The sequence below is a fragment of the Trichoderma virens genome, assembly GCF_000170995.1.
Source record: "Trichoderma virens Gv29-8 chromosome Unknown TRIVIscaffold_5, whole genome shotgun sequence".
NCBI classification, from domain to species: Eukaryota; Fungi; Ascomycota; class Sordariomycetes; order Hypocreales; family Hypocreaceae; genus Trichoderma; species Trichoderma virens.
Window position 1 is genome coordinate 359,852 of NW_014013744.1, and position 25,829 is coordinate 385,680.

The 25,829-nt window shown below is 51.7% G+C and overlaps 11 protein-coding genes across 11 annotated transcripts; 7 read left to right on the forward strand and 4 right to left on the reverse strand.

The window, feature by feature from the left end:
• Positions 1-160: 160 nt before the first annotated feature.
• On the forward strand, positions 161-2,270 carry TRIVIDRAFT_74153 (uncharacterized protein; the record flags this gene model as incomplete). Its single annotated transcript, XM_014102089.1, has 6 exons — positions 161-251; positions 308-402; positions 456-477; positions 548-784; positions 844-1,843; positions 1,906-2,270. 6 exons carry the CDS (start codon positions 210-212, stop codon positions 2,148-2,150), a joined length of 1,641 nt encoding a protein of 546 aa, XP_013957564.1.
• A 210-nt stretch (positions 2,271-2,480) lies between these two features.
• TRIVIDRAFT_37581 (uncharacterized protein) lies at positions 2,481-3,815 on the forward strand (the record flags this gene model as incomplete). Its single annotated transcript, XM_014102090.1, has 2 exons — positions 2,481-2,597; positions 2,688-3,815. The coding sequence occupies 2 exons, from the start codon at positions 2,481-2,483 to the stop codon at positions 3,813-3,815; spliced, it is 1,245 nt and encodes a 414-aa protein (XP_013957565.1).
• Positions 3,816-3,936: 121 nt separating this feature from the next.
• Positions 3,937-5,241, reverse strand: TRIVIDRAFT_79902 (uncharacterized protein; the record flags this gene model as incomplete). The annotated part of the gene is made up of 2 exons (XM_014102091.1): positions 3,937-4,736; positions 5,034-5,241. 2 exons carry the CDS (start codon positions 5,195-5,197, stop codon positions 4,202-4,204), a joined length of 699 nt encoding a protein of 232 aa, XP_013957566.1.
• Positions 5,242-5,604: 363 nt separating this feature from the next.
• Positions 5,605-8,351, forward strand: TRIVIDRAFT_64213 (uncharacterized protein; the record flags this gene model as incomplete). Its single annotated transcript, XM_014102092.1, has 3 exons — positions 5,605-6,252; positions 6,305-6,667; positions 6,726-8,351. 3 exons carry the CDS (start codon positions 5,605-5,607, stop codon positions 8,349-8,351), a joined length of 2,637 nt encoding a protein of 878 aa, XP_013957567.1.
• A 1,180-nt stretch (positions 8,352-9,531) lies between these two features.
• On the forward strand, positions 9,532-12,727 carry TRIVIDRAFT_86812 (uncharacterized protein; the record flags this gene model as incomplete). The annotated part of the gene is made up of 5 exons (XM_014102093.1): positions 9,532-9,946; positions 10,017-10,654; positions 10,738-11,306; positions 11,363-11,539; positions 11,602-12,727. 5 exons carry the CDS (start codon positions 9,717-9,719, stop codon positions 12,184-12,186), a joined length of 2,199 nt encoding a protein of 732 aa, XP_013957568.1.
• On the reverse strand, positions 11,723-13,033 carry TRIVIDRAFT_178794 (uncharacterized protein; the record flags this gene model as incomplete). Its single annotated transcript, XM_014102094.1, has 2 exons — positions 11,723-12,868; positions 12,949-13,033. The coding sequence occupies 2 exons, from the start codon at positions 13,031-13,033 to the stop codon at positions 12,639-12,641; spliced, it is 315 nt and encodes a 104-aa protein (XP_013957569.1).
• Positions 13,034-13,371: 338 nt separating this feature from the next.
• Positions 13,372-14,762, forward strand: TRIVIDRAFT_92174 (uncharacterized protein; the record flags this gene model as incomplete). Its single annotated transcript, XM_014102095.1, has 3 exons — positions 13,372-13,649; positions 13,743-13,912; positions 13,981-14,762. 3 exons carry the CDS (start codon positions 13,555-13,557, stop codon positions 14,646-14,648), a joined length of 933 nt encoding a protein of 310 aa, XP_013957570.1.
• TRIVIDRAFT_129721 (uncharacterized protein) lies at positions 14,757-15,706 on the reverse strand (the record flags this gene model as incomplete). The annotated part of the gene is made up of 2 exons (XM_014102096.1): positions 14,757-15,167; positions 15,242-15,706. Coding segments are annotated over 2 exons (876 nt in total), but the record flags the coding sequence as incomplete, so codon positions are not given.
• A 345-nt stretch (positions 15,707-16,051) lies between these two features.
• On the forward strand, positions 16,052-16,783 carry TRIVIDRAFT_36967 (uncharacterized protein; the record flags this gene model as incomplete). Its single annotated transcript, XM_014102097.1, has 1 exon — positions 16,052-16,783. One exon carries the CDS (start codon positions 16,052-16,054, stop codon positions 16,781-16,783), a length of 732 nt encoding a protein of 243 aa, XP_013957572.1.
• A 193-nt stretch (positions 16,784-16,976) lies between these two features.
• On the reverse strand, positions 16,977-21,297 carry TRIVIDRAFT_56084 (uncharacterized protein; the record flags this gene model as incomplete). Its single annotated transcript, XM_014102098.1, has 2 exons — positions 16,977-21,126; positions 21,179-21,297. The coding sequence occupies 2 exons, from the start codon at positions 21,295-21,297 to the stop codon at positions 16,977-16,979; spliced, it is 4,269 nt and encodes a 1,422-aa protein (XP_013957573.1).
• A 1,555-nt stretch (positions 21,298-22,852) lies between these two features.
• TRIVIDRAFT_133172 (uncharacterized protein) lies at positions 22,853-25,317 on the forward strand (the record flags this gene model as incomplete). The annotated part of the gene is made up of 11 exons (XM_014102099.1): positions 22,853-22,898; positions 22,964-23,248; positions 23,309-23,599; positions 23,654-23,747; positions 23,806-24,037; positions 24,086-24,302; positions 24,353-24,376; positions 24,407-24,505; positions 24,572-24,748; positions 24,946-25,006; positions 25,062-25,317. Coding segments are annotated over 11 exons (1,782 nt in total), but the record flags the coding sequence as incomplete, so codon positions are not given.
• Between the last annotated feature and the right edge of the window lie 512 nt (positions 25,318-25,829).

Genomic DNA, 25,829 nt, shown 5'->3' on the forward strand with positions numbered 1-25,829 from the left:
TTGGTGGAGGATTGATTGGCTTGCTAATACAACTGGACGTCAAACCCCCACCACACCGCCTTTGGCCGGAGAAGGCAGAAAAAAGTACCCAGCCCACCACTCAGATTGCGGGTCGCAGCCAGGCAGAGGGAAGCTTGTCGAAAGCACGATACTGCCACCACGGAGCCCACGAGATTTCTAATCGATCCGGCGAGCTCAGAGCCATCACCATGTCTGCGGCACAACTTCTCAACCCAAAGGCCGAGTCCCGAGTGCGTGTGTCCCCTGCCTGCTGTTCGTGAGCTGCTGTCGTCTAACCGGGTTGCAGAGGAGGGGTGAAGCTCTGAGGGTCAACATCAGCGCTGGCGAGGGCCTGCAGGATGTGCTCAAGTCCAACCTCGGACCGCGAGGCACGATCAAAATGTAAGGCAGACGGCTTCCTCCGCGGCGTTTCATGAGTGCTAACAGCGTTGCAGGCTTGTCGACGGCGCCGGCCAGGTACGCGATGCCCAATTTCTACCCCTCAGTGACGGACCCCCTATTCCTAACAGCCCTCGCTCGTCAACAGATCAAGCTTACCAAGGATGGAAACGTCCTGCTGCGAGAAATGCAAATCCAAAACCCGACCGCCGTCATGATTGCTCGAGCCGCGACTGCTCAGGACGACATCTGCGGCGATGGCACAACATCCGTCGTGCTGCTGGTGGGAGAGCTGTTGAAGCAGGCAGACCGATATATCTCGGAGGGACTCCACCCTCGCATCATCACCGACGGCTTCGAGATTGCCAAGGCTGAGGCTCTCAAGGTGAATACAAATACACAACGCTTGTCAATTTAAAACGAGTGTCGTCTAACTGTTGCTAGTTCCTCGACTCCTTCAAGCTAGCCAAGGAGGTCGACCGCGAACTGCTGCTAAACGTTGCCCGAACATCCCTTGCCACGAAGCTGAACGCGACACTAGCAGCCAAGCTCACCCCCGATATCGTCGATGCCGTGCTGGCCATCTACCAGGCCCCTGCCAAGCCCGACCTGCACATGGTGGAGATTATGAAGATGCAGCACCGCACTGCCTCAGACACGCAGCTCATCCGAGGATTGGCGTTGGACCACGGTGCCAGACACCCCGACATGCCCAAGAGACTGGAGAACTGCTACATCCTGACAATGAACGTCAGCTTGGAGTATGAGAAGACTGAGATCAACTCTGGTTTCTTCTACTCAAGCGCAGAGCAGCGAGACAAGCTTGTCGAGAGTGAGCGTCGCTTCATCGATGCCAAGCTCAAGAAGATTGTCGAGCTGAAGAAGCAGGTGTGCGGTGATGACGGAAAGAAGAGCTTTGTCATCATCAACCAGAAGGGCATTGACCCCCTTTCTCTAGACGTCCTGGCCAAGAACGGTATCCTGGCTCTGCGAAGAGCAAAGAGAAGGAACATGGAGCGTCTTCAGCTCATCTGCGGCGGCGTTGCTCAGAACAGCGTTGACGACCTAACGCCCGATATCCTCGGCTGGGCTGGTCTCGTCTACGAGCAGACTCTGGGTGAGGAAAAGTACACCTTTGTCGAGGAGGTCAAGGACCCCAAGTCTGTCACCGTCTTGATCAAGGGACCCAACGCGCACACCATTGCCCAGGTTACGGATGCTGTCAGAGATGGATTAAGAAGCGTCTACAACATGATTGTTGACAAGAGCGTTGTTCCAGGCGCCGGTGCCTTCCAGGTTGCCTGTGCTGCCCACCTCAAGAGCGATGCCTTTTCGAAGACGGTCAAGGGCAAGGCCAAGTGGGGTGTGGAGGCTTTTGCCGATGCTCTTCTCATTATCCCCAAGACCCTTGCTGCCAACGCTGGACACGATGTCCAGGATGCCCGTAAGTTGACACCAAGATCCGAATTTATAATGTCAAGTTGCAATACTAACGTCAAATCACAGTTGCTGCCCTACAAGACGAGTATGCCGAAGGCCAGACCGTTGGCTTGAACTTGGAGACTGGAGAGCCGATGGATCCCGAACTGGAGGGTGTATTCGACTCCTTTAGAGTCCTGAGAAATTGCATTGCGTCAAGCTCAGGCATTGCATCCAACCTGTTGCTCTGCGACGAGCTGCTCAAGGCTCGACAGATGGGCAGAGCTGCTGGCCCGGGCCCGGGAATGGACGGCCCTGAGGATCACATGTAATGAATGAATCTATTGTTTAGACTTGTGGTAGACAAAAATCATCCCGGAACAGGTTCAAAAATATCCAGGCACTGTCATTTATCTAATACTGCATTTTTAATACAGCCACGTGCTGTGACTTGTATCCATTTCTCATCATCGTCAATAAAATATCCATCCTTCTTCTAATGGACATGTGGCTGGCCGTTTTAACGATACCGCAGCCAGTACCGCTGATAAGCCCCGCAACGAGATTATCTTCCAACTAAAAAAAAATCTTGACCCCACCATCGTTGAAATACATACAGCACCACAATCAGAAGCCTCCAGTCTGCAGGCAGATTTGCGACAATGGCAGATTACGCTTCCGACTCCTCGGACGGCGAGTTCACAGAGACAAATGTCCTTCTTGGATATGCTTCTAAAGAAGCTGAAGAGGACACGATAAGCAAACTGGGAGGCACTCCGGTATGTCTCTTTTGCCTTTCCTTCTCCCCGTCTCTGATGAATTGCGCCAAAGCTTTGAGAGACGACATGCTAAATGAGATGGCTGTTTAGGATTGGCTCGATGCAAACAAACCGCCGTCAGCAGCCCTGGCAAGATGTAAAGTCTGCAAAGACATGATGGCCCTGCTTCTGCAGCTGAACGGCGAGCTCCCCGAGAAATTCCCATCCCACGAGCGGCGGCTATACGTTTTCGCCTGTCGCAGGGCCACATGCCGGCGAAAGGCTGGCAGTGTTCGCGCGGTGCGAGGTGTGAGGGTTTGGAAAGACGGTGCCGTGACGACGGCGCCGGTTGAGGAGAAGAAGAAGCCTGAGGCGAAGAGCGAGTCGGAGGAAAAGAAAAAGGACGGGCCTGGACTTGGGGAATCGTTGTTTGGAGCAAAGCCCCTTGGGGGTTCTGGCGGAAACCCGTTTGCCAGCGGCGGCGCAAATCCTTTTAGCTCGGGATCGAGCAATCCTTTCAGCTCTTCTACTTCTTCTTCCAACCCGTTCTCAAGTCAGCCAGCTAAACCTGCTGCTGCTGCTGCTGCTGCTCCAGCTGAGAAGCCTGCCGCCGCCGCGGCTTCAACCAGCCTCTCAAAGACCTTTGCCGAAACTCTGGCGATCAACACTACGCCCGCGGGACCTCCTCCTCCTGCCGAGCCTTGGCCCGAAAAGGCTGCGCAGCCAACACCCTACCCGACACTCTACCTCGCCGATGCCGACTACGAAACTCTCGATCCTGCGTCGACGAAGCTGCCGGCCAACGTGACCATCGCCGACGCTGACGCCCCGGAGCCATCTGCTCTTGATCGCGAGGCGTTCGAATCAGCCATGGACGCTACGTTCCAGAAATTTGCCGACAGAATGGCGCAGAACCCCGAGCAGTGCATTCGTTATGAGTTTAGCGGCGTGCCGTTGCTGTACTCTAAGACGGATGAGGTTGGCGAGTTGTTGACCAAGCGGACGATGCCCGGATGCCCTAACTGTGGTGGCCGGAGGACATTTGAGGTCCAGTTGACGCCGAATGCTATTACGGAGCTGGAAGAGGATGACTTGAGTCTGGATGGCATGGAGTGGGGGACGATCATTGTTGGAGTGTGCGAGAGGGATTGTTCCCTGAGACATACTGCCGTGGAAGAGGCGGGCTATCTGGAGGAGTGGGCGGGTGTCCAGTGGGAGGAGTTGTCCAAGGAGAAATAATGTTTGTCCGGGGGGGGGGGTTTTATCTTTGTGGTTAGACAAAAATATTTAAGAGGATTACAAAAAAAGCCTCGACGAGTTCATGATATCATATAGGAGAGCGCGAATAGAATGTAGAAGTGATGTTCAAAAAGATAGCCCGGTTCTATGCATGACTGATCTTGTATCACTTTTTTAATTAACAGTTGTTTGTTTCCTATTAAACGCCTGAGTTTTTGGGACCCCGCACCAATGCCAGTGATTTTTTGTATCATTTCCGCATCACGGGTTCCGCCGACATATCCATTTGTCACTCTGCTCCCTGTATAAGCAAATACTGGTTTAATCAACGCCTTCTATCTCCATGTCGTCGCCCTTCGCTTCTCTCCCCTCATGTGTGACAGCATTTATACAGTTTCCTCCCAAGACCGTCTAATCACTCTTGCGAACTGATCGACGTTGACGTCCTCGCGAATCTCCGACTTCTTGGCCTCGTTGTCGGGGTTGGAGGGGATCTTGACGGTGCCGTCGTCGTCAATGGTCCAGCCAGCGACCTCGGTGAGGAACTTGCGCGTCTTGTCCTCGTTGAAGCCGAGCCATGAGACCATGTGTGAGAGCTGGATTTCGCGGAAGGCGTGTGAGACGAGGGTGGCGATGCGCTCGCGGACGAGATCCTCGAAGCCGGAGATGTCGGCAATGAGGTCGGCGCACAGGTCATCGCCGTCGAGGTCGGCCCAGAAGTCGGCGTACTGGGCGCCCTGGAGCTGGGAGTTGAGGGATCGGAGCTTGGTGATGGCCTCGTGGAGTTCGCCGGAGGAGGCGGCCGAGGGGTTGATGAGGTGGAGGGCGAGGGTGAACTGAGACGAGGGGAATTGGGTCATGGCCTTGACGAGGATGTTGGTGACGACCTCGTCCTTCATGCGGTCCGGGTTGAGCTGGTAGCTAGTTTGGCGGGCTTAGTTAGCATCGCGGTGCTCCATGCGCTGACGAGTGAAAATGAAACAAAAGCAGCAGGTAATTTTGTTCTCTATCTCCATCTTTTCAGACACCACTAAAGTTGACTTCAAGTGACTGGGCTGTTTAGACCCAGTCTCAGGTAATAGGAAACGTTTACAAAAACGGTCATCATATAGATAGGTAGATAGATAGCAGAACATGTATAAAAAAGCAAGAAAAAAACAGGGAAATTCTCGCACCAACACGAGACAACAGCCCGCGCTTAGCAACAAGGCCACTCACAGCTTCAACAGCGTCCGGTTCGCATTGCAGTCGGCAAACTTCTGGTCGCACTGCTCCTGGAGGTAGCTCTCGAGGGTGCCCACGGCCTCGGGGTTATAGCGCTCGAGGCCATTGATCACGGTGGTGATGTAATCGGGCCGCTCCGCGGGATCTTCGCCGTTCATCTTGGGCTGGATTTGAGGGGGGTCTGTTTTGAGGCTGGTGGTTTTGGGTGAGGGGAGATGTCGACTGGAAGTTCGAGATGGTGGGGCTGGAAGGGAAAGATTTCGCATATTGCGGGTTGCTGGTTGTGCGGCTTCAAAGTGCCTGAAGCGGCTTAGCGGCGCAAGGGGGACGGGGCCGAAGCGGGATTCACGGTCACGTGCCGTCGTGTTGGACAGCGTCATGGACGGCGAGGAGCTCGCGTGAAGGAGCAGCTTCAACCATGAATCGAGGGTGATTGTCCGGAGATTACGCGTTTTGCCGTATTTCACGAGCTGGGATTATTCTCAGATGATTTCTCCATGTTGCTGAGCTAAAGACTGCAACGTCGAGGGGCTTCCGCAGCAGTTCCGAGCTGCACAGAGACGCTATGTCGAGTCCGGCCAAGAAGAGGAAGCTCAACAGTGGCAAGAAACAGCCCGCAGCCCAGTCAAAGGGACTGGAGTACTTCTTTTCCAGGCAGAAGCAGTCGGATGCATTGAACTCATCAGCTGGCGAGGATGGCGCTCAGAGTAGCTCCTCGGCTATACTTTCAGATGAGGAACTGGCACGGAAGCTACAAGCAGAATGGAACCAAGAGGCAGCGAATGAAGCTCATACTCCTTCGGATGGCCAAAATGCGACTCCCAAGGACAAAGATATCGGATCCATAGCAGAGACAGTAGAGGATGATTCAATGCCTACTTCAGCAAGCCAACCAGATCAATTACCTCTTGCAACGACTCCTAAAAAGCAGGATGCTAAGAAGACACTTTCTCTGCAATCTACTGGAATGGCCGATGATATCGTAACAACGTCTATCCCCCTTGACGAGTCGCCACTCACTTTTGAACCGTCAAAGTATGTAAAGGAGCTGCAGGAATACTGGGCCCCCGAGAACGGGGATGCGTCCTACGCCCTTCTTACTAGATGCTTCGTCCTTGTCAGTGCAACGACAAGTCGTATCAAAATCGTTGATACTCTGGTAAATTGCCTACGAATTCTGGTCGAGGGCGATCCTTCTAGTCTTTTACCAGCTGTAAGTATTCTCATCGACCTTGTAAGCGTAATCATTCTCATCGGTGTTTCAGGTCTGGCTGGCCACCAACTCTATATCTCCTCCATACATCTCTATGGAGCTTGGGCTCGGCGGCTCTGCCATTTCCAAGGCTCTTCGCCAAGTATGTGGTCTGGATAACCGGTCCCTCAAAGCCATCTATGATAAATACGGGGATCCTGGCGATGTTGCTTTCGAAGCGAAGAAGAAACAGAGTTTCACATTGAGAAAACCGAAGCCTCTTACAATAAAGGGAGTATATCAATCCCTAGTCAAGATTGCCACTACTCATGGGCAAGGCAGCGGTGAGGTGAAGCAACGGATTGTAGATCGGCTACTGCAAGATGCGCGAGGGGGAGAAGAGAGCCGGTTTATTGTTCGAACCGTCTCTCAATATGTGCGTACTCTACCCTGTATTTTTCCTTGTCACCAGGCTCACAACTGATGCTATATAGCTCCGCATTGGTGCCGTCAAAACTACCATGCTCATTGCGTTGTCCAGAGCTTTCTTGCTATCTAAAGCCCCAGGTTCTGAGTACGGCACAAAGGATATTACGGAGCTAAGTAAACTAAAGAAGGAAGAGTTGGCGGAAGTCTGGAGCAGAGCAGAAGAGATTGTCAAGGCAAGTTTTGCGAGGCATCCAAATTACAACGACTTAGTTCCTGCACTGCTTGACATCGGGGTGTGTGAAGAGTTGCTCCTGCGGTGCGGCTTGACCCTTCACGTGCCATTGCGTCCCATGCTGGGAAGCATAACCAGAGATCTTTCAGAGATGCTTACGAAGCTCCAAGGGAGGGATTTTGCGTGCGAGTATAAATATGATGGACAGCGCGCCCAAGTCCATTGCGATGAAAAAGGCAAGGTTTCGATATTTTCGAGACACTTGGAGCTCATGACCGAAAAATATCCTGATCTTGTGGAGCTTGTACCAAAGATTAGAGGAGAAGGTATCGGTAGTTTCATCATGGAAGGGGAAGTTGTTGCTGTTGACCGAGAGACGGGAGAGCTCAAGAATTTCCAGACACTGACAAATCGTGCGCGAAAGGATGTTGCAATTGGAGACATCAAAATCGATGTCTGTCTTTTCGCGTTTGATCTGATGTATCTCAACGGGCAATCTCTTTTGGACAGACCATTTCGAGAAAGACGAGAACTTCTTCGGTCGCTCTTTATCGAGGTGCCGCACCACTTTACCTGGGTTCAAAGCCTAGACGCTACTTCTGGTGACTCTGAAGCAGTTCTCGAGTTTTTCAAGTCGGCATTGGAAAATAAATGTGAAGGCATCATGGTCAAAATCCTGGACAATATTCCTGATCTGCCCTTAGTGGAAGATGAGCCTGAGCAGCCCCTGGAAGATACAGAAAAACTGTCGTTGCCCAAGACTAAAACAAAGGGCAAGGGGAAGACGAAGAGTACTGCAAAAGGCGATGGTGATGAAAAATCAACAAAATCTCGAAGAAAGCCGCTCTTGGCAACATATGAGCCAGATAAACGGCTAGACTCCTGGCTCAAGGTTAAGAAGGATTACAATTCGAGCTTCGACACGCTAGATATGATTCCCGTGGCTGGATGGCATGGGCAAGGCAGAAAAGCGAAATGGTGGTCACCCATCTTGTTGGCGGTGCGCAATGAGGAAAGCGGCACGCTGGAGGTGGTCTGCAAATGCATATCGGGCTTTACAGACGCATTTTACAAGGCGAATAAGGAGTTTTACGACAATGGAGAAGAAAGCGGCGAGCCAAAGAATACCAAGCTACAGAAGCCGAGCTTCATAGAATACTATGGCCCAAGCCCAGACGTTTGGTTTGAGCCACAGGAGGTATGGGAAATGGCGTTTGCAGACATTACACTCAGTCCGGTCTATACCGCGGCAATTGGACTCGTGAGCGACGAGAGAGGTCTCAGTTTACGATTTCCACGATTTTTGAAGAAGAGAGACGACAAGAGTATTGATGAAGCAAGTACAAATGAGTTTCTGGCCAACTTGTGGAGAAAACAAGAAGCAAAGGCGGCATCGTCAACGCCGAAGAATGGGGACGCCGAAATGGAAGATGTTCTGGATGGCGACCAAGACGAATGATTCTTTTTTGATAGATGCCAGAATTGATGACCCATTTGTGCAATGACTACGGCGAGACTGGTGTAACAGAATATTGACTTGAATTGATGGCTGACTGGCTGTAAAACAAGATGATTCATTTCCCGGCGTTGAGCCTCTGCGCAATCAGACTGAAGACGGCCACGGACCCCATAAACAGAACGGCATGATAAAACTAATGATGTTAGAAAGGGCTGCTTTCAAGTAAATACATGTGGCGGAATCACGTACGGCCGTTCTGGAGATGTTCCTCTCTTCATCTTCTGTTCGGGCCTCAATGAATAGCCTCCTGAGATTGGGAAAGCTTGCCTGCGACATGGAGATTTAGCAGACAAGTACGCGGATATTCATTATTCGATGATTCTGTTGGTGGCATTACCATGTTGGCGGAACAAAAGAGGGAAGAGAGGATCCCGGGCTTGGGAGGAAAGGCAGAGATGAGAAAGTGGGAGCTAGGGATTTAGGTTTATGGCGTCGAGGGTGAGTTTGGCTGGGAGGAAGAGGTCCGTGCACTTTATTAATATGGAGTGCCTGTTAGAGTGATTTCGTGGAGATGAATGAATTAGCGATTGATGTTTGGGTATTTGATGTGAACATGAAGATGAAGGATTAGATGATATGATATGAGCTCGACAGTAGATGACTAAGTAAGTGTAGTGAAACTTGTGATGCCGCATGTGGGTGTGGATCGGAGTTTTTTCCTTGTATTTATTCGGACTCTTGCATGAATAGCTCGAGACTGGCTGCTGGTTTCTGCTACTACGAGCATAATATGCCCCTTATGGGATATATCCGTGTAAAGTGATAGATGGACGATTAAGCATCCATGCATTCCTAGCAAGCGAATACTTTAGGCATCCAAAATGGTGCCTTCTGATATTTACGATTGATACCATGTCTAGGCATCGAGATAATTATTGTCTCTACCTAATCTCTCTATCCATGCCATGCCATTAATAGCATCTCAGGGCGATTCGGTCAAGTTGGATGACTCAGCGGGACCAGTAAATCTGGCCATTCGGCGCCGGCCTTCAGTGGAGTTTTGATTGGCCCAGTTAGGGAGGCTGTCGCTACAGTACAGCAAGCTGATGGCCTGGAATCCAGACATCAGCTGCAACTCTCAACCCCTCGACATTGGCTCGACAATCTCCAGAGGCCACGACACGGAGCCTTTGCTGGAGGCTCTGCCACTAGCCATTCCCCTGATAGCAGTCCAAGGTTCTCTTCAAAGGTTTCTCTTCACGGCCGCCGGCCAACTCGCAGACCCCTGCGGAACCCGTGAGCCGTCCGAAACGCCAGACTCAGCACCATCCTCGTGCCCCTCCACCTCCCAGAAGCTCCTCGGCGATGGCGGTGAATCGCATCCGGGGCGCCTTTGCCGCGCCTCGGAAGGGCGAGACGTTTGAGCTGCGAGCAGGCCTGGTCTCGCAATATGCCTACGAGCGGAAGGAGTCGATCCAGAAGACCATCATGGCCATGACGCTGGGCAAGGATGTGTCCGCCTTGTTCCCCGACGTCTTGAAGAACATTGCGACAGCCGACCTGGACCAGAAGAAACTTGTCTATCTCTATCTCATGTACGTCGCAATGATATTGCTGGAGCAGGTTTTGACATGGCAATGCTAACCGAGGCGTGTGACCCCTTAGGAACTACGCCAAAACACACCCAGACCTCTGCATTCTCGCCGTCAACACGTTTGTGCAAGACTCGGAAGATCCGAACCCGCTGGTACGAGCGCTGGCCATCCGCACAATGGGATGCATCAGGGTGGACAAGATGGTCGACTACATGGAGGAGCCGCTGAGGAAAACGCTGCGAGACGAGTCGCCGTACGTGCGCAAGACGGCCGCCATTTGCGTGGCCAAACTCTTCGACCTGAACCCTGCCATGTGCATCGAGAACGGCTTCATCGAGACACTCCAAGAGATGATTGGGGACCCGAATCCTATGGTAGTCGCAAACTCGGTCCAGGCATTGGCGGAAATCAGCGAGACGGCACCCGAGACGAGGGCGTTGCTGGTCACTCCTGCTGTGCTGAAGAAGCTGCTCATGGCCATGAACGAATGCACCGAATGGGGTAGAATCACCATCTTGACCGTGCTGGCAGATTATATTGCCGCCGATGTCAAGGAGTCGGAACACATTTGCGAGAGGGTCATTCCACAGTTTCAGCACGTCAACCCTAGCGTGGTCTTGGCTGCTGTCAAGGTGGTCTTTATCCATATGAAGTCAATCAGCCCGGAGCTCGTGCGGTCATACCTTAAGAAGATGGCGCCTCCTCTCGGTATGTTTGTTGCTGCTAAACCCATCTTTACGTTTCGATGGACATCATTTGGTTTGCTTTGCTGCTAACACGAATCACAACAGTCACATTGGTCGCGTCTGCGCCAGAGGTGCAATATGTTGCCCTCAGGAACATCGATCTGCTCCTCCAAGCCAAGCCCGACATCCTGAGCAAGGAACTGCGAGTCTTTTTCTGCAAGTACAACGATCCGCCATACGTCAAGATGCAGAAGCTGGAAATCATGGTCAGGATAGCAAACGAGAAGAACTACGAGCAGCTCCTTTCCGAGCTGAAGGAGTATGCATTGGAAGTGGACATGGACTTTGTGCGCCGAGCCATCAAGGCCATCGGCCAGGTCGCCATCAAGATCGAGGACGCCAGTGCCAAGTGTGTCCAGGCGCTGGAAGACCTTCTCGCCACCAAGGTCAACTACGTGGTTCAAGAGGTCGTTGTGGTCATCAAGGACATTCTGCGAAAGTACCCCGGTTACGAGGGAGTGATTCCTTCGCTATGCAACTACATTGATGAGCTCGACGAGGCCAATGCTCGTGGATCACTTATCTGGATTGTTGGAGAATACGCGGAGAAGATTAGCAATGCGGAGGAGATTCTCGAGGGCTTTGTCGACACCTTTTCGGAAGAGTTTACTCAGGTATATTTTGAAGAGCAGCTTGCCTGTCAGACTTCGAGGCTAACACCACATTATAGACCCAACTGCAGATTCTGACAGCCGTTGTTAAGCTGTTCTTGAAGAAGCCTAGTGGAGCGCAGAGTCTGGTTCAAAAAGTACTGCAAGAGGCTACCACTAACAACGACAACCCTGATATCCGTGACAGAGCATATGTCTACTGGCGATTGCTATCAGGAGACCTGGAGGTGGCCAAGGTAAGAATTCAGTTCCATCTAACTATTGAAGAAGCGCACATGTACTGATATTTAACCCCTAGAGCATCGTTCTGTCACAAAAGCCGACCATTTCAACAACAATGACAAGCTTGCCCGCTACCCTTCTGGAGCAACTCTTGTCGGAGCTGTCGACTCTTGCATCAGTATACCACAAGCCTCCCGAAGCCTTTGTTGGCAAGGGCCGATTCGGCGCCGACGAAATCCAGCGGGCCGCCATTCAAGAACAGCGCCAGAACGCCGCGGAGAACCCCATCGCTGCCTCTGTTGCTGCGGCCGCCGCCAATGGCTCTGCCTCATCGCAGAGCAACATTGAAAACCTGCTCGACATCGACTTTGACGGCGCAGCACCGGCGTCTCAGGAGCAGGCGAGTGCAGCGGGAACTCCTGACCGGGTGTCAAGCCCAGCCACGGGTGGTATGGCCGACATGATGAGCATGTTTGATGCCCCTGCGGCCAGTGGCTCTTCTAGCGCGGCGCCAGCTGGTGGCATGAATGATTTAATGAATGGGTTTGAGGGGCTCAACTTTGGAGCGGCGAATGCAAGCCAGCCATTACCGGCAGCGATGCAGCTACACGGCGGTTCTGAGCCTAAGAAGGATAGCGATGATCTTTTGGGTTTGCTGTAGATGCACATTGACTTTGATAGGCAAAGAGGTCAGCGAGCAAAAATGGGAGAAGAGGAGCTAGGGAAATGGCATATATGGGAGATGTCGAGACGGGGTGGAAGGGGGTGGCTTCGGATGTTGGGAAATATAGTTAATAAGTGATGCATATTTTGATATCTCTGATATATATACAAGTTATGAAGATATTTTGAGTTATTCGCCCTCTCTATATCATAATCTTTTGGGGCAAGTTTGCTCGATGCGGCAGGGCTATTCCATGGTGATGTTATCCAAGTAAGTTTTTGACCAGCCCTAGTGGATTGCCCATGGGTGTTTGCCTGGGCAGGCTATCTTTCTGGGCTTCATCTTGCTCCATCATGTATATCTTGCGCCCATCTCTCGTGCCACGGTCAGGCTGAGTATGCAACATCCTTGATCCCCTGGGTATATTGGACTTGTTCCCCCCTCATTCTTCACTGCGACGTCCCCTCAACGTGTCCCCCAACCGTGCCCTCCAGCGACGGCGCAGCAGTATCCTTCTCCTTGTCCCACTCCTGCGGCGTCTGGCACTTTGCCGTCCAGGCGTGGATGGCGGCGATTTCCTCCTTGAGCGCCGTGTTGACGAGGCGGTGCCGCTGAAGCGCCCTGAGGTTCTGGAACTGGGGGGATACGATCAGGGAAGTGAATGCTTGGCCACAGCCACCTGGTATACAATTTTTTGTGAGTCTTTGCTTATCCTGGAGGGGGGGGGATTTGTAATATGGGTTTTGGAGTGGGCGGTACCGGACATGTCGGTGACTTCGACGTGGATTGCGCCGAGACGCTGGGTGATGGCCTCGCGCAGGGAGGCTTCTGTTATTGAGGCCATGGCGAGAAATGTTTTAAGGGCGAGGATATTGGTTGGAGGGTTGCGACAATGCAGAGAAGAAAGAAGAAGCGATCTGATTGATTAGATAGATCGTGGGGATGGTGGCATGCCTACAGTGCGGATTCAACAGTGTTGCGCGCAGCTTCGGTACGGTATGAGCTCATTGGGCGTTTGGATTGGTGTGGGGAGTGAGAAGCTTAGTTGAGCTTGGGGTTCTCATTGGAGGGGCTTCATCGATAAGAGGCCTTCTATTGGGGATTTACATCCAAGATCTAGTCCAGACTTTCTTCTTCTTCTTCCAATTCACCCATCATCTGCAAGCTCTGGCATCACATTGATATCAAATGCTATTGGCAAGACGCCTTGATAGAGGTCTTTCGTCGGCACTCCGCTCAACATCTTGTCGTCCCGTTCCAGCTCTTCGTCGTCTCGGATTCTCTGCAGCTCGTGCTTGTCCCTCGCCGCGACACAGCATTTCCATTTCCACTTCGAGCTCAACCAAAAGACCAGACAGCGGCGCAATGGCTGAATATGCAGATGGTGTGGGCGCTTGGGGCGCATGGCAGGTCGAGCCGTCCAAGTTTACGCAGCTCGTTGTCAACTCGATGAGGACGCTGTACGTTGCTCTTGTCTTGTCGTCACCTTGTCTTCTTCACATGCTTTCCTATATATATATCCTAGCTGACACTTGTTGATTGATTCATGGCAGATATCCCGAAGAGCTCGCCGACCGGAAATGGGACAATGTCGGGCTGCTGGTTGGCAATTCCGAGAGCGATGCCAAGAAGCTCGAGCCCACCGTCATGGTGACAAACGATCTCACCTTTCAAGTCGCAGTGGATGCCATTGGCCAGGGCGTCAGCGTCATTGTCAGCTACCGTATGATATTACTGCCTTGTTCTACTCTGTCGTCTAGCTACTAATTGGCCTTGATGCCTGGCATTCAGATCCCTTCATCTTTTCCGGCTTCAAGTCAGTTACGAATAGCGACCCCCAACAAGCTACACTCCTACAGTTGGCCAAGGCTGGCATTGCGGTCTACTGCCCGCACACGGCCGTGGATGCTGCCCCCCAGGGCCTCAACACATGGCTCGCCGACATCGTAGCCGGACCCCATAGAAGCACCCGGTCGGTTGCTATTCCTTGCGCCACGGCCCCCGAATCACACTCTCCAGCTGGATATGGCAGCATAGGCAAGTTCGAGGACGGTGCCTCCGTGCCCCTGGCGGAGATCATCAAGCGACTGGCTCTCAAGCTCGGAGGCCTCAAACACATCATGATTGCGTCCCCTGTTGGCGCTGACATCAAGACTACCGCGGTGCGCAGCTTTGGTGTTTGCGCAGGAAGTGGATATGACGTTCTCCAGTCGGCCGATGTGGACCTACTCGTCATGGGTGAGACGAGCCATCACTCTGCTCTCAAGGCCATCCAGCAAGGCAGAACCCTCATCCAAGTGTTCCACAGCAACTCGGAAAGAGGCTACCTCCGAGAGGTATTGAAGCCCAGCTTGGAGAAGCTGCTCAAGGAGGCCGAGCCCAGGGCAGAAGTGATATTGAGCGAGTATGACGCAGACCCGTTCAAGATACTGGATGTGAGTACCTTGCAGGAGGACTAAGAGGCGTGATAAATACGGCATCAGGTAGATTGGATTCGTTGCACAGCAACAAAGGCAGGGCGGTCATTGCTTCATGGCAGGCGATGTGTTAGAATGCAAAGGCCCGTATCGCCCGTCCCTTGACGCCCTCTCTTCGGGTGCCGGTGACCTGTTTCGCGTCACAGCAATGACCGCATCGCCTTCATCGATGCATGTCTGCACGTCGTCTCCGCCCACCCCCTTCTGTTTCCAAGCTTCCAGCAGTTTTCTCGGCATATCCCACTGTCTTCTGGCTTCCTCGAATCTCCCTTCCTTTACAAGTGCTTGTAGCCGCTCAGGAGTCGCCAGCACCTCAATGGCCAGCTGCCTCGTGCGTTGACGGCGTTGCTGGGCTTCCCGTGCTTTGCCTTCGTCCGAATCCGGCGGAGGTACCGATTTTCGTATTGATTCTTGTATGGCGGACGCCTGGCTGTAGATGTGGGCAATGGCTGGATCGAGTGTTGTGGCCATGGGATTCAAGGGATCCATATTAGCTCGCATCTGAATTGGTTAGCAGCTGCAATTCCATACCCTGTCACGCAATTTCCACCCCGGGTCATGATGATGATGCATACCTTTCGAATCGTCTCCGTTGCTGTGATGAGTTTGCTGTAGTTGTCGTACACAAGAGCCTTCTTCTCTGCATCCAGAGCCCTCACTTCGCCCAGCACTCTCGTGTACAGCTTCAACAGCTCCTGCAAGGTGCTCTCCGCCACAGTCTTCTGGAGGAACTCATCGAGGTTAAAGTCGGGCGCGTCGATCTCGCTGGCGGGAACCTCCGAGTCGGGGACCTCGATGATGCGCGGCGTTGACGGCGACGAGGCCGAAGCCGCTGCGGCCCGGAGATTGTAGTACTCGCGCAGAGCGGCGCGGTTGTTGGACCGCTTGGAGCTGGTCGCGGGCTGGGATGCGGCGAGGACGGGGGACGTGACGGCGGAGCGGGAGACGTCGGAGGAGGGCCGGGCGGAAGAGGTGGGGGTGCCGGAGGGGGTGCGGCGGAGCGGAGCGGGAGGGTTGCGGGAGGATGCGATGGTGGACATGGCTGGAATGGAGAGGCTGGAGATGGCGATGGCGAGGTTGAGATTGGAGGTTGGAGGTTGAGTGAGACAACGATGAGGCTGGACTGGACACTGGAGAAGGTGACAGACAGCACAGGCACAGCCTTGTAAGCTAGAGCTGGCGCACTAAAATATAGCGCCCCTGGTCCCCTAAAACCTTATCGCCGCTATCAATTGGAGCCGCTGGATGGGAATTCCAGGTACGTCATTTGGCTGGAACTCAAAGGGAAAAAAAGCTCTACTGCTATCCAAACAAAGTCTCGATAGCTTCAACCTCAGCTTCACAAACAAGCATAAGCACCAACACCAGCACCAAATTCACACACAATGGACCTCGTCCCGCAGCTCCGAAGAGCAATCCTCGCCCAATCCCTCCCCCCGCCGTCCCAAACCCTCCTCGCAACACTCACCTCTCGCTCCCCTCCGCCACCAATGCCGTCTCTGCTCGCAACCGCAAAGGCCCGTCTCCTCGCCTCCGACCTGACAAACACCTCCGGCACCGTCGTCGACACTTCAATGCCCGCGTTCCCCCCAAATATCGATTCCGCCGCCGTCCAGAATTCTTCACTCCCCCAAAATACGCACGTCCAGGTCCTCGACATTGAGAACCTGAGTCTGAGCCGCTGGGAGCAGGTCGAGGAGCTCGAGGCCATTGAGCGAGGCGAGCGCACGCGCGGACGACAAGTCATTCGTGTGACGGACGAAGAGAACGGCGAGGCGGATGGGTCTTCTTCATCTGCGGGACAGACGCAGGCTTCTCGTGCGGGAGCGGCTTCGGGGGGGACCAACGCCATGCACAGGCTGGTGCTGCAGGACGGCCGCGGCAAAAAGGTCTTCGCGGTGGAGTTGAGGCGTGTAGGGGGGATTGGGATAGGCAAGACGCACATCGGCGAGAAGATGCTGCTCAAGGCGGGCGCCGTCGTGGCGAGGGGGACGGTGTTGCTGACGCCGGAGACGTGCACGCTGCTTGGAGGCAAGATTGACGCTTGGCATGAGGCCTGGATGGAGGGAAGACTGGCGAGGCTCAGGGAGAGCGTGGGAGCGGATCGGCCGCAGTGAGGACATGGATTGGATCTGGGACATTGGAATTGCTTTGTGATACCCCCTTATATAACGTTATTTTACTGTATATATTTCATTGTGAACGGTAAGTCATTTCGTATAGCCGTACACTTTCTCGTTTCTCTATTCCGTCATCGTGAACAGCCATCTCTTCATTTTCCCATACATGAAGCCATGATATATATTCCCATCATATACCCTCAACACTGGTCTCCAGAGCATTCCACCCAGCCCCCTCCCACGGCGCCAAAAACGCCGCCCTTTGCGCATCCGCGACTCTGCCCGTCCCAGCATACGCCTTGGCCAAGTCCTGCGCTTCCAGCGTCCCCCGCGGCGGAATACCCCTGGCAGCAACCTTGAGCGACATCTCGGCCGCGTAGTCGCCATCTTCGCCCGTCGTTTCAGCAAGCGATGACCAGCCATGCGGGAGGTTGGGATAGAGCATGATGTCGGTCTGGACCTGCGAGACCATGTCCTGCTCCGTCTTTCCGTCCCCGAGAGAGGCTACCGCTCTCAAAACTTGGCCGATGCGAGATTGTTCTGCTGCTGTTACCTTGTCATTTGTTCGGAGGCCTTGAAGCTCTTCTACTACGGCTTCTAGGCTTGCCTCATCTTGATCGAGCAGGGCGATGACTCCCAGGAGTAGCACGCTTTGCACATGCTCAGGATGTTTTTCAATGACTTCAAACAGAGCACCACGAGCCTTCTCTCTTGCGCTCTCAGTGCCCTGAGCCCACAGAACCTGAGCGAGCAAGCACGTCGCATCAGGGTTGTTGTCGGACTCTTCCAACGCCGACTCGAAGCACTTCTCTGCCTCGTCGTACGTCTTCAGATAATACTGCGCAAGTCCCACAGTCAAGTGTGCCGACAGCCGGGCCTTTTTGCGCTGCTCACTCGTCAACTCATTCTCGCCCTCCTCGCCGCTCAATCCCAATGCCATTTCTCCACACTCGACGGCCTGTTCGTAAGATCCCGCGGCGAGGTATGCCCGCGCGAGATCCGTCCTGGCCAGCGTGAATCGCGCAAGGTCATCGGCGGACTCGGTCCTTTCGTAATCGGCTTCGAGCTTCTCACATATCTTCTCGAGAGTCTCAACGGCGCGAGGGCTTTCGCCCGTACGCTCTTGCAAAAGGGTTTTGAGATGGACAAAGGCCAAATCATCGGGGCGTAAACTCTGGACCTGATTGACAGCAAACAGAGGCTGGATTAGCGATGCCACGTTCAGGTTGAGCGGAGCCGTCAAGATGTGATCGAAAAGCGAAGACGAATAGTGACGGCGTGCAGGTAGCGACGACGATTCCGAAATTTCCATCGCGTGCGTAAAAAGACCCCTTGCCTCCTTTGCCTCGCCAAACAAGAGTGCTACAAAGCCTTGGCCGAGCCATGCGTGCGCATAATCCGGGTCGTTGGACTGAGCCCTCGTGAAGTTCTCGTTGGCAAGCTTAAAGTCTCCTGCCAGCAGGGCCAAGGTCCCAAGATTGGTCCACGCCACCGGGCTACGCTCATTTAAGTGCAGGCTTCTGACAAATGCATGCTGAGCTATGGAGGGATTGATGTCGCTAGTCACTACTCCTAGGGCGTTCCAGAAATCTGCATTGCTGGCTTCCAGTTCGATTGATCGTTTGAATGCTCTGACAGCAGCTCTGATGTATCGATTTGGCTTTTTCCGCAGCTGTGATGGCAGGCAAGTATGAGCACGATATTCTGCCCATCCCAGGTTATAGTACGCAACGGCCTGTGCGTGGATATCATTGGCCGATACGTGGATGGCCTGCTTGTAACTCAGAATTGTTGCGTAGAGGCATGTCGCAATCTCAATGTTGAAATGCTCGTCCGTCGTAGCCGTCTGGTACACGACATCAGTACCAACCTTGTCAACATTGGCGAGGACATCGAAAGCCTCCTGTGGACGAGATTCTAACAGAGGTTTGATTGAATCGATAGGAAAGTCCGCTGTTCGACTCTGGACCAGCGTAAATATAGAACAAGCCTCAGCGATACTCTTCCAGAAATTGAAAGTGTCCAACACGCCGCCGCTCCGCTTAGTCGCAAAGTTGATAGCATCTATTGCAAGATGAACTGCCTTTCCAAACAGGCCCCTGTCCACGCTTGTAACGGCATTGTCTACCATGGTTTGCATCAAGGCGAGAATCACTCCCTCCTCTTCAGCATGCGTCTCCAGAACTGTCTGGTAGAGTATAATGGCCTCGTCGAACTCGCCCAGTTCTCGCTTGATGTTAGCAAGCATATAGTTGGTAAACCAAGTATCCCCGGACACATCCACCTTGGATTCTTCTTCCAGCTTCTTTGCGTTGAGGATGGCTTTGGTCGCCGCAATGTATCGTCCAGAGCTGTGGTAGCTTTCGCCGAGCCCAACCCAAGAGTGGTAGTCATTGGGCGAGATTCTGAGGGCGGCTTGGAACGACACGATAGACTTGTGAAAGTCTTGCTTGTTCAGTTCCGCAACACCCAGGGCTGCAAAAGGCCAGCTGATTCCCTTTCGTTTCGACCCTGGTGGAGGCTTCACCTTGCCAGAGTCAACAATGCGCTGAGCAACCAATTCCACTCGATCCCAATCGCCATCATCTGCAAAGGAGCGAGCCAGGCGTTCGGCCGCCGTCACCTCTGAAGATGACAGCTCCAGGGCTTTTGTAAAGCATCGACGTGATCGCTTCTTATCGCCTGCGTAGTCGCCGTAGAAGATCCCTAGGCTGGTATACGTCGGTGCATGGTTCAAAAAGTTGTTCAGCGCCTTGAGCCAGTAGGCATAAGCACATTCGCCCTTCTTCCGCTTTCGAGATTGCTTATCCGTATCCAGGTTCCAAATGCACATTCCGATGCGGTACTGAGTATCAGCCAGCAGCTCCTTGGCCGCATCACCTTTCTCCTCTAGAGGCTCCATACACTCTTGTAGTTCGCCCAAAGCTGTTTGCCAATCTCCCCTAAGAGCTTTGACCCAGGCAGCTTCGGACTTGACACGAAGGTTTGAGGCATCACGAGCCAGTGCGCGAGTAAGGAAATCAATCGCCTCTTCGTAGTCCTCCTCTTCCTCGAATATGAGGCCGGCGCCAATCATGGCAGGAGTTGAAGACTTGTCGTGCTCTAGAACCTTGTCAAATAGACGCTTGGCTTCTTGGTGATGTCTTGGAGATTGGTAGTAGATGAGCGCCGTCGCAAGCGAGATGGAATAGGCATCTTCCGTGTTTGCATATGACAAGCCAATCTTTTCTTTCTGTTTAGTAAGAAAAGGAACAGCCCTGCGCATCAATTCCACTGTACTCTCGTATTCTCCGGCCCGTAGCAGGTACTGCCCTACCAGCCTATAGCCAAAGACGGATTCGGAGCTTGCAATGCCATCTGTCATCATGATTAACCGATCTTCTTCGGTTAGTGGGACGACAAAGGTTGGGGCGCCGCCATCTTCTTCATCACTATCGTCAGAGGTTTCGGCCTCGGCTGAGGGGGCCTTTTTCGATTCTTCTGCCGTGGGCGCTGCGAAAGGAGAAGAGCTGCTTGTTAGGAACCCAGTGATGATCTTGTATAGATCACTTTCTGGGAAAAAATTACAGTAGTTTCTCAGAAGCTCCACGTCGTAGTCTTGGATTTCCTTCTTGTCCTGCCAGTTTATGGCAATATCCCAGGCCAGTCGGAATGGGTGTCTGATAATGACCATGTCATTTGCCAGTCCAAGAACCTTCTCCTGCTCCTCCGTCTTTGCTGGCCCTGAGGGTAGCACAACGAGGCGATCATGACAGTATTGAATCAGCTTTTCTTCGTAACTTCTCCTCAAATCATCATCAGTCGTCCAGTTGATGAGTTGCCGGTAAAGGTGCTCTAGTTTGCTTTGGCCGTAGATTTCCCGCTTTACCTCGAGAGTAACATCAGTCAATGTCGCACCCAGCCTCGTTCGTCGCTCTCCAATGAGCGTATTGATGGCCTTTTTCTCATATGTCTCGATAATATGAGTGATGCTTTCGTATGTCTTGGCGGGATGAGGGAAGTAGCCTTCCAGAATCGAGTACAGAGGACTCTCGGGAAGCCTAATCCACAAGGCGTCGGCATACTGTAGCTGATCTCCATGGGCTCGAGCAAAGTCGACGAACTTATCGACGGCTTCCTGGCACTTGTACAGGTCCTCCGCCTGGTGAAAGATTGGGGCCAGGCTGATCACTGCTGCTTGATACTCGCGCAGCTTCTTGGCGGCCTGTTTCTCATACAGCTTGATGAGTCCCTGCCAAGCCTGTGCATCTTGAGGGCGTAGCTGGGTTGCCGATTGATAGACAGCCTCGGCCTCATCCGGGCGGTTCTTCTTATCCAACGCAAAAGCCAAGAAAATATGACTGAGGGGTCAGTTTTGGTGCACATGGATGTAGAATAGAATAGCCAACATACCCCTGGTAGTTGCTGGGCTCCTTTTTCAAAAAGTCCCGGGCCATTTCAATAGCGTCGTCAAACTTTTGTTGGCGCACTGCATCGTTGATGCCTTTGAGCGCCGCCTTGCTGCTGGCCATGATGATGCCTGATATCCTCAGCGGAAGCCAGCACGCACAAAGGATGGAGTCAGATCAGAAAGAAAGAAAGACAAACAAAACAAAGAACGGCCTGTAATATCAAACGGCTTGAATCTCATGGCAGACGGTGTCTCTGCCTTTGAAGAATCTTCAAGCCAAGACTCCCATGTCTGAGAGCTCGAGCGAGTGTCTGGTGATGAATGAAGTGACTGGCTAAGCCATGAGCCTCAACAGCTATCGCGGGCGCTGTGCTGCCTTGGCCGAGGATTTGCCGATCGTGCCTACCAAGGTCCTCATCTGGCTTTGACAAAATTGAATTTATTCATCAGCAGGGCAACAATCATTGAATTGCAGAATTAAAGATACAATTGATGATAATTATCGTTGATTCGCAACTGTGTTGTGATAAGATCTCCATTTTATCGGTGAGCAGCTCCAAGGCCAAGAAAAGGCTATGCGTGATGTTAAATCTTCTACTCCGAGTCTTTATCGTCACTGTTCCAATAATATCCACATGTTGAGCAAAATACCATATTAAGGAGCAATTCTCGTTGCTCTCTTGGAAGATCAAATGTCAACATAATTCTACAGTTTATACGAATGCATCCATTGTCATACATCGGCTGCAGCTGGATCTATTTTTATTACGAGTGACATCCTATGAATAGGCTATAACAAACAAACAAAACACAAATACTTCTCTCGTGATCAAGACAGCATAAGAAAGGTTCAAGAGGATACCTTGCCCCCTCCTGGTTAATTATCTCTTATCAACCCACTAGGTACATAGCAAGCCAGGGATTGTGGGAAGCCACAAAGGTTGCCTGTTGAGACAGCCATCAGAAAGACTGGGGTCTGTACAACCTCAAGAGTCCTTGAAAACTTCAGCTTTTGTCAAAGCTCGACTCCTTTATGCAGCCAACAAATCTTGGCACCAGTCCCATCTCAAGTTGTAGGTGCCGCAGCCTCGCTTTTATGTCATTGCGGACAAGTTTGCTTTCAGAAAAGCCACATTAGACTAAAAGAATGAGATCGCCCCCTAGTCTAGCCAGCGCGAAGTCCATTGTTCTTTTTTTTTGTGGCATCCCTCTTTATACTCAGGTAGCACAAATTTCTTTCAGTTCTATGATTGGCATCAGGAATCGTTGATGCCTCAGCCACGCGAGGGTCCGGTCCGCCTTGCGTTGCGTTGCGGTTTGTGTAATTTAGCATTGATCAGCCAAGAATGTGAATACGATGCACAAAATTCGTCCCGTCACATTATCTGTGCATATCAACAAGTGAGCTGCTGTTGTAAGTAGGAATGCCCGTATATGAGGCGCCCGGTCTTCTGGGTGACTCGAGCGTCTTATTGTTGTTGCGACTCATATCCACTAAAATCGCGAGCGAATCTGTAATCTTTGCTTTTTCTTGATATAATCTCGCATGAATCATCTTCACCGTTGTTTGTTCCAGATTGTCGGTGTAATTGACGATTCTGGCATTCGTGATGGCTTCATCGGGTCGAAACACGGGCGCCTCGAACCGCAACGAAGGCCAATTTTCGTCTGCAACTCGAGGCAGACGCGCGAATGGCAATGCCATCATTGAAAACCCTCTGGGTAAGATTGTCAATAGAAAAAAAAAAAAGCTTGAATAGGAATCTGATGGAAGCTGACGGGAATAGTACATCTCACGGACGAGGAATTGCAGAGGGATGTTCGATCCTTTATCGAGAACCACCTGCCATCCGTCGCATACGAGGACCTCCTACGTGCCGCTCGAGTCGCAAAGGATATTCGTATATATGATGAAGTTGCTAGAGAAAAAGGATACCGTTTTGAGTCGACTCTTCCGGTACAATTGACGACGGAGGAGAAACGAGCTTTGCGACGCGAGAGAGACGTCCCATTTAGTGAAAAGGGCATGCGAATTGTCATCCTCACAGTTTCAATTGCTGCTCTATTGCAAGGTAAGAGCGCGTCATTCTCAGGCAATTTTGCTCCTGCCTAATTCTGTCTTCTTTCAACAGGATTTGTTCAGTCGTCCTTCAACGGCGCTTCGCTGTATAAAGAAGAATGGGGGATTCCGGAACACATCATGACCTCCAGCTCGGATAATTGGAAATTCGGGGCTACCAATGCAGCACCATTCTTCGTTGCTGCCTTCATTGGCTGCCCTCTCTCGCTGCCTATTAATTATTGGTACGGCAGACGTGGAGGCATCTGCGTTGCTGCGTTCTTGATATTCGCAAGTTCCATTGGTGCTGCTTTCGCAAAGTCTTGGTACCTACTACTCGGAATCCGGACTATTAATGGCATTGGTATTTTTGATCAAAAAATTCCTCTTGGTTTTTAAATACTAATTATTTGATTAGGAATGGGAATCAAGGCGGTCAGCACGCCGATTCTTGCTGGAGAGACTGCTGTCGGGTTCTGGCGTGGATCTGCCATTCTAGCCTGGCAATTATGGTAAGATAAACACCTCAACACCTTCTTGTTGGTGCCATTAGCTAACTCGCAAGAAAAGGGTCGCATTTGGTATCATGCTCGGCTTTGGTTTTAACCTCATCTTCACGACGGCTCAGTCGAACGCGACGACGCTGGCACTCATCAATGCAGCCCCCATGGCGCCAAGTCTTGTACTATTCATAATTGCCTTGTTCTTCTGCCCAGAATCCCCTCGATACCACCTTACCAAAGGCCCCAACTACAGCGTTCCAAAGGCATTCACATGCATGGCGAAGATCCGAAATACTGAGGTATGTCATACTTTGGCTCCTCTCTGGTATCTACTAACTCATTGATAGCTGCAAGCACTGCGAGACTTGTATGTTGTGTATAAGTCACTTGAGCAACAATCTATGGGTCTAGGCGATTTAGACGCCCATGCTTTTCGATCCCCGGGATTCGTATGGGTTATGCGAGACTTTATGAGACAATACAGGCAACTATTCCAACAGAGACGCCTATATAATGCCCTCATCTCTACATCTACGGTCAACTTAGCCCAGCAGCTCTGCGGAAGTAAGTTAAGAATATACATCATCCAAGAGGCACGCTCTAACGAGATACAGTCAACGTTCTGGCCTTTTACTCAGGTAAATCTCGGGTCATGTAGCCAGATTCAGACCAAAACTCATGGAAATTAGGATACCTTTTCAATGGCGTGCACGAAGGCATCCATATGCACACGAAAATCGTCCCAATGGCATACAGTCTTGGATTTGGTAAATACATACCTATTCGTCACATTCTTCTACTTGAGAACAGAAAGCTAACCGCTCATTAAATAGGAGCAATCAACTTTCTGTGTGGACTACCGGCTGTGAGAAGTATCGACACGTTGGGTAGGCGAAAGTGGCTGTTGGGAACTTTGCCTTTCATGGCCTTGTTCATGCTTGCTGCCGCTTTATCATTCAATATTGCGGCTGAGAATATCCGAGTTGGAGTTGCTGCTTTCTTCTTATTCGGTATGAGTGACAATCACCAATTAGTTCTGAAGTGTGACCTAACATCCAGCCAGTCTTTGCCGCTGCGTACTCTCCAGGTCTGGGCCCGATCCCGTTTACCCTTGCTTCAGAAAGCTTTCCTCTATCTCATAGAGAAGCGGTAGGTTATCATGACTAATCTTGAGGAGTTTCGTCAAAATTAATTGCGTATCAGGGAGCGTCTTGGGCTATTGCCATCAACTTGGGCTTTGCGGGTATTTTATCCATCGTCTTTCCAAGGTAAGCTGAACCTTCAGGCCAAATCAATGGCTATTTTGGGCTAATGATTGCAAAGGGTGAATTCTGGCCTCAAAGAAATCGGTTCCTTGGGTCTCTTCTCTGGACTCAATGTGGTCGCTTTAGTCATGGTCTTCTTGCTTGTAGAAGAGACAAAGCGCCGCACTCTCGAAGAGCTAGACCACATTTTTGCCGTTTCGAAGAGGAAATTTATGCGTTTCCAGCTATTCGAATATTTGCCGTGGTTGATCCAATGGTACATTTTTGGACGACGCTCAAACCCCCGACCAGAGCTATATGAAGATGTGATATGGGGCCCTACAGAAGGCGAAGACCTGGCGCCGTTTCGAGCTGCCGATTTCATAGGGCGCGATAGCTTGCCATCAGTTCCCGAGCCGGTGGAACTGGGCCAGAGCCGACCGATGAATCATGCTCCCGCAGGAGCACGATTTCAAGTCTACCAACCTATCGTGAGTAAATCTTCAGTGGACCAGGATGATGATTCGGGTATGCAGGCAACAAACAATCAAGGGCCGGTGGGTTTCTATTATTGAGGCAGATATAATGAAGCAGATGAGTGCGATGAAGGGACGATTTGGCTGTGATGGATGCTCCATGTTGACTTTATTTTTGATGATATTATGTATAATGAGGAAGGGATAAGTTTAGTTTTAGTTTTGTATATTCTATTACACGGATAATGAGAATGTTTATTACTCTACCTGTGTATGAATGATTCGGTTGTTGTCTACCCTACAGTCCTAACAATTGAAGTTGTCCTAACCCACATACATACCAATGCAATACTAATTCACAAGTAGAGTAT